This window comes from Salmo salar, chromosome ssa05, assembly GCF_905237065.1.
Source record: "Salmo salar chromosome ssa05, Ssal_v3.1, whole genome shotgun sequence".
NCBI classification, from domain to species: domain Eukaryota; kingdom Metazoa; phylum Chordata; class Actinopteri; order Salmoniformes; family Salmonidae; genus Salmo; species Salmo salar.
In genome coordinates this window covers 64,975,704-64,982,582 of record NC_059446.1, presented here as the reverse complement: position 1 = coordinate 64,982,582, position 6,879 = coordinate 64,975,704, and the positions used below count along the sequence as shown (strand labels likewise).

Genomic DNA, 6,879 nt, shown 5'->3' with positions numbered 1-6,879 from the left:
TGACAGCTTTGCACACTTTTGGCATTCTCTCAACCAGTTTCATGAGGTAGTCACCTGGAATTAATATAAATTAACAGGTGTTCCTTGTTAAAAGTTAATTTGTGGAATAAATGTTCTTAATGCATTTGAGACAATCAGTTGTGTTGTGACAAGGTAGGGGTGGTATACAGAAGATAGCCCTAATGGGTAAAAGACCAAGTCCATATTATGGCAAGAACAACTCAAATAAGCAAAGAGAAACAACAGTCCATAATCACTTTAAGACATGAAGGTCAGTCAATCCGGAAAATTTCAAGAACTTTGAAAGTTTCTTCAAGTGCAGTCACAAAAACCATCAAGTGCTAGGATGAAACTTGTTCTCATGAGGACCGCCACAGGAAAGGAAGACCCAGAGTTAACTCTGCTGCAGAGGATAAGTTCATCAGCCTCAGAAATTGGTAATTAACTGCACCTCAGCTTGCAGCCCAAATAAAGAAAGTTCAAGTAACAGACACATCTCAACATCAACTGTTCAGAGGAGACTGTGTGAATCAGGCCTTCATGGTCTAATTGCTGCAAAGAAACCACTACTACATGACACCAATAAGAAGAAGAGACTTGCTTGGGCCAAGAAACAAGAGCAATGGACATTTGGCCGGTGGAAATCTGTCCATTGGTCTGATGAGTCCAAATTTGAGATTTCTGGTTCCAACTGCCGTGTCTTTGTGAGACGCAGAGTAGGTGAATGGATTATCTCTGCATGTGTGGTTCCCACCATGACGCATGGAGGAGGAGGTGTGATGGGGTGCGTTGCTGTTGACACTGTCAGAGACTTATTTAGAATTCAAGGCACACTTAACCAGCTTGGCTACCACAGCATTCTGCAGCGATACGCCATCCCATCTGGTTTGAGCCTAGTGGGACTATCATTTGATTTTCAACAGGACAATGACCCAAAACACACCTCCAGGCTATGTAAGGGCTATTTGACCAAGAAGGAGAGTATGTGCTGCATCAGATGACCTGGCCTCCACAATCACCCGAACTCAACCCATTTGAGATGGTTTGGGATGAGTTGGACCGCAGAGTGAAGGAAAAGCAGCCAACAAGTGCTCAGCATATGTGGGAACTCCTTCAAAACTGTTGGAAAAGCATTCCTCATGAAGCTGGTTGAGAGAATGCCTAGCATGTGCAAAGCTGTCATCAAGGAAAAGGCTGGCTGCATTGAAGAATCTAAAATCTATTTTGATTTGTTTAACACTTTTTTGATGGAATCACTACATGATTCCATATGTGTTATTTCATAGTTTTGATGTCTTCACTATTATTCTACAATGTAGAAAGAAAAACTCTTGAATGAGTAGGTGTGTCCAAATGTATGTGATTCACTGTAATTTCTTAGAATCTATTGTCTGTCAAAGAAGCCCACATTGTTTGATACAGTTGGTAATGTCATGTGTTTTGGCTGTGGGCACCTTTTCACTGCATAGTAAAAGTGTAACTTTTTATGTCAGCAGCACCCATGCTAAGTTTTTATGTCCCAAATGTTTGCTTTCAATTTATTTGAAGGGTATGTACAGAATGTTGATTTTCACTGAATGTTGTAATTTAAAAAAATGTAGTTTGAACAATAAGGACCAGTTTCATTGATGTAGAAATCCTAGTCTTGGACTAAAAAGCAATGTTTCAATTGATTGCTCCATTGAGCATCCTTTTTTTCAAGGAATAGGTTTAATCTGGGTCCTGGAAACTGACCCTCAACTTTTAAATAATTTACTTTTGAATTAATGATAATAGAGATGAACATACTGTGTGTATTTGTATATTTTTCTGTACAAATAGTCTTAAGGTGCAGGTAGACAGCCACCAGGGGTTAGCTGTTCAACAGTCTTATGGCCATGAGGTAGAAACTGTCTCTGAGCCCTGATGCTCCTGTACCGCATGCCAGGCAGTAAACAGTCCATGTCTGGGGCGGCTGAATTCTCTGGCAATCTTCCGGGCTTTCCTCAGACACCGCCTGGTGTACATTTCCTGTAGGGCTAGGAGCTCGCTCCCAGTGATGGACTGGGCAGTTTTCACCACCCTCTGTAGATCCACGTCCGAGGGCGGTGCAGCTGCCGTAGCAGGCGATGATGCAGTCAGTCATAATGCTCTCGATGCAGCTCTAAGGTCCGCTAGAGGGTGCTATTATTATCCTGACGTCAAGTAATAGCGCCCTCAGCGGACCTTGGGGCTACTCTCAATGGTGCATCATACACACAGACACACAGACACATGCTTTCACAATGGCCTTTTCTCATTTGGGTAAAAGTCCATCCTCTTTCCTCCATCCTCTTTCCTCCATCCTCTCTGGCCAATTCTTTAGTAAGCAAATGGAAGTGTCCTCCCCTTCTCGATAGCCACCTTTCGTCGAGGTTAGTCATGTGTATCCTATCTGTAGTCCTTCGCGGAAGACTTTTGAAATCTGCCACAACCCCTTTGAATCAGCTATTGTTTTCTCGAAGGACAAAAGCATGCAAACATTTAAAAACAATATGCTACTTATTTTATCTTTAGAATCGCTTGCACAGCTAGCTAAATACATTTCTATCTCTTTACACATTCATTTTACACATTTATCTGTAAACGTAATTTGCCTGATGACATGCAGTGGAGAAGGACTGTCTCATTTCAAACAAGCACATTTCCATTCACGTTCCCTTTCCTTGCCTCCTCTCCTCGATTACCTTTGACCTTTTTTAAAAGGAGGGGACAGAGGAACAGTGGTGTAGTGGTGCCTGGAGAAGTGGTATACTCAAATTTTGGCCCATATTTCCCAAACGGCCCGCCCGGCGAAGGAAAGGTTCCCTGTGTGAAAAATACTATGAGAAAGTGACATAAAATTATAAATCCCGTATTGGTCTTTCACAGTCAGGCCAACCCAAGATGTATTGTGCAAGTAGGCTTATAGTAGGCCAACTATTGATTGATAGATAGATAAATTAGGCTGTCAACTTAGTCAGAAATTCACAGGTTTTAATAGAAAAACAACTAAATTGGATGTTCTAAGTCCAAAACAATGCTTAAACCACATCATGAGACCACTTTTTTTTTTCGGAGTGTAGTTATCCTTGAATTAAAGTGTGCAGGCACATAGCACTGTTTGGCTAGCTTGTTAACATTTAAATGACAAGGTTTTTGGGAAAGCCTTTCCATCTACCAGAAGACGGTTAGGCCTATTGTTAGCATCGCCATATTTTTCCTGTTCCTTAATTGTTTGAAACCTGGACATTTTACTTCATATTATGAAGCAGGTCTTACCTTTCTTCAAAGTAGCCTATAGCCAAAATCCCACCATAGAAACATGGAGGCAATAATTTTATAAAGACTTCCTCATATGCGTTCTGTTGTTCTGTTGGTTTTCTTTCAACTTTCTTTTATTGTCTAGCGGCCAAAGGCATTATCCTAGTCATATTAGAAACCAATCCCATGATAGATCCTGCATCTTTAGATCTCCCCTCTTCCTACATTTTGAATGGATATTTTCATCTCTGTTCATTTGCGCATTTAAGAAAGATGTTTTCCTGTAAATTGCATTTAGGAACATTTGCATGTAGGCCTTACTGCTGTGTGCACATTGCTGCGCATAAAATGTGAATAAATAATAGTTCATCAACATTATAAGCTAAACATTCTGATCTGTTCCATCAGCTTTATTAATTGATACGGCGTATCCCTCCATTACTTTGTATACCCAATGCCCACTGAAAAATAAGTTTGTATATGGTAATACAGCATATACCCTCCACTACACCACTGCAGAGGACAGGGGAGAGAGGATGCAGGATTTGAGCAAACCAATTGAGGAAAGGCCAATGACTACAGTATAAAGCAAAAGGCCAATGTCATGGCCCTTTACGAATTTACTAGACTAAAATAATCTATTGAAGAAAAGTATAAACGTTTCATACATGATACCGAACTAATAATACTAATGAGTAGGTAATAACCTAAGAGGTTTGAACAGAAAATGTATCCGTATCTAACAGATATAATTGCATAATTAGCCATTCGATGAGTAAACTTTGTCAAACCAACCTTCTGCGATTCAGAGTGAGAACTTAAAAGGATTGCCGATGTAGTCGATCAACAGCGGGCCCACAGACAGATATTTCAATGGATGTATAAATGTGAAGCATCCTCTCACTACCAAATATGGTAGTGAGAGGAAGCCCACTGGCGCGCAGTGGGAGAAGATGTAACAAGATGGATTTTGGCCGACATTCTGCAAATCTTCTTATCAATTAAACATTTGATCTCAATACAGTTTTCTGTTCCCAAAACTAGAATCTGTTATGAACAGAACAGACTAAGTCTTGTAGACTCCGCCCTTTGCAAACGTTTTACAAAATCACGCTGTTTAGAAGGAGTGCAAAGTCGAATTGAGTTATTGCATACGTGCACTTCACAGGGTAGGCGTTCCCTAACGGAAATATGAAAAAATATACTGGAACGCGCCAATAGGATAGCGCTAGCGCGTGTTTGGCTCTGCCCATCTCCTTGCTTGTTCTGCCCACTATGACTATTTTGTTCCCATTGGAAATGACAAGCTATGTTCTATCTTGGTTATATAAAAGTCTTTGGTGGGCCCTTCTTCTTTGAGCACGCATACGTCTGTGCCCGGTTGGTTAACTTTGCTAGCTCATTGATGGACCATAGTAGAAGAAAATGACAGATTACGCTGAGGAGCAGCGAAACGAGCTGGAAGCTATAGAGTCAATTTACCCGGACTCGTTTACAGGTTAGTTTTCTGCGAGTCTGTCTCGGTTGGTTTCCAAGCTGGCAAACGCTAGCTAGCTAACTCAGGTTAGCAGTGTGGTGCCAATTTAGCTGGCTAGCTGGTTAGCAAGCCAACAACCCTCAATATCTAGGAGAAATTGTCTTAGCTATCACATAATGAAACGCCCTCGATCACCACACACTCAAAGTTAGTCAGTGCCACTGCCCTGTTTAGCTAGCTAAACAAACTCAACTGCACTGACAGTGCCATACAGTTAGTCAGGCTCTCCAGCAGGTGAGTTGATCAGAGTCAACATCTTCCACTTTTCCATAGCGAAATTATTTTAGAGCAACGGGATCCACTTTCTGTTAGAACTTTTTGTTTTTCATTAATTTACATAACAATGATGTGACTGCTCTACTGACTTTGATATTTGTTTTGGCCCTCCTGTAGTGCTATCAGAGGTGCCCACCAGCTTCACCATCACTGTGACATCGGACGCAGGGGAAAACGATGAAAGTAAGAAGTAACCTAACCTATCACTCTCTTGCCCGAGTCTTGTGTAGATCTGTTAGGTTATACTAGCCTGGTCCCATATGACATGACTCATCAGTCGAGTTGTCTAATTAAAGCACTTATGGATCTGGGACCAGGCTAGGGTTTTACTACATTTTATTGTTTGTTTATTTGTTAACCTAATGCCTCTGTGTTATTGTAGCGATTGAAGTGACGCTACAGTTCACCTATGTGGAGAAGTATCCCGATGAGGTGCCGCTGTGGGAGATATACTCCCAGGAGAACCTGGAGGATTCAGACGCAGAGGGCATCCTCACCTTACTGCAGCAGCAGGTATGTTACACGCATGTGCACACACTCACTCATAGGGCTGTTACGGTGACCATATTACTGAGTCATGATGGCAGTCAAATTCCATGTGACAGTTTAGTCACTGTAATTAGGCTTCTCCAAGCTCTGATGCTGCTCATGGTCATTAGTAGCTCATCAAACATGCTAACTGTCTGGTACTCCGCACTCTATTGTTCCTCAAATCACTGACATCAATGGAAATGTAACCGGAAATCAAATCAAACACTTCATGAGAGCTGATGAGCTCATGTTGCGCAACATTTCTATAGGCTATGCAATTGCGTGAGAAAACAGAGTCATGGCCTCTAGTAAATAGAGGAGGATCCCATCAGCTTTCAATAGGCTAGGCCTACTATATTTATTTATCAATCTTCCTAATATTAAGCACATTGCTTCTCTTTAAAACAGGAGTATAGCCTACCTGGCTGGCATGAAAATTAACCGCTGCCCCTGTTTCGAGACAGGTGCATAATGGTCCATTTCAGAACAAATTTCACACATATTATTTAGTATATGTAAAGGCTAAATTTAAATCAAGAATATTGTGATGGGTGACAATATTAGCCTATCACTTGTGAATTATATATTATCACTTGTGAATGATGTGGTAAGATGGCGCCGAAGAGGATGGCTGCCGTTTTACATTCCGTAACCAATTACGCTATTTTGTTTTTGTAACTTTTCAACTTATTTTGTACATAATGTTGCTGCTACCATCTCTTATGACTGAAAATAACTTCTGGACATGAGAACTGGGATTACTCACCACGAATTGGAAGAAGCTTTTTCCTTTAACGAGTTCGATGAGAAAGATCCTCTGCTCTCCCGGGAACAGGCTCAAATCCCCATCATTTGAGTGAAGAAAAGGAAGAAAAGAGAACGCAGATCCGGCTGCCTTTTGAGAATCCGAAGGCGAGCGAGTAAACTCCCACTGCCATCAATTCTACTTGCTAACATGCAATCATTGGAAAATAAAATGTATGACTTACGATTGTCCTACAAACGGGACATTAAGAACTGTAATATCTTATGTTTCACTCGTGGCTGAACGACGACAAGGATAATATAGCGCTGGAGGGAGTTTCAATGCACTGGCAGAACAGAGAAGCTACGTCTGGTAAGACGAGGGGTGGGGGTGTGTCTTTTTGTCAATTATAGCTGGTGCGTGATGTCTAATATTAAAGAAGTCTCAAGGTATTGCACTTTATGATAAGCTGTAGACCACACTATCTACCAAGAGTGTTCTCATCTATATTATTCGTAGCTGTCAATTT

At 41.2% G+C, this 6,879-nt stretch overlaps 1 protein-coding gene across 1 annotated transcript in view; it reads left to right on the top strand.

Annotated features, from left to right (window-relative positions):
• Positions 1 to 4,540: 4,540 nt before the first annotated feature.
• Positions 4,541 to 6,879, top strand: part of LOC106605524 (RWD domain-containing protein 1) — a 7,225-nt gene continuing 4,886 nt past the window's right edge. The window contains exons 1-3 of the mRNA XM_014201267.2: positions 4,541 to 4,759; positions 5,192 to 5,257; positions 5,457 to 5,587. Coding sequence (XP_014056742.1) covers positions 4,687 to 4,759; positions 5,192 to 5,257; positions 5,457 to 5,587 — 270 coding nt within the window. The 5' untranslated portion in view covers positions 4,541 to 4,686. The remainder of the gene's footprint in view (positions 4,760 to 5,191; positions 5,258 to 5,456; positions 5,588 to 6,879) is intronic.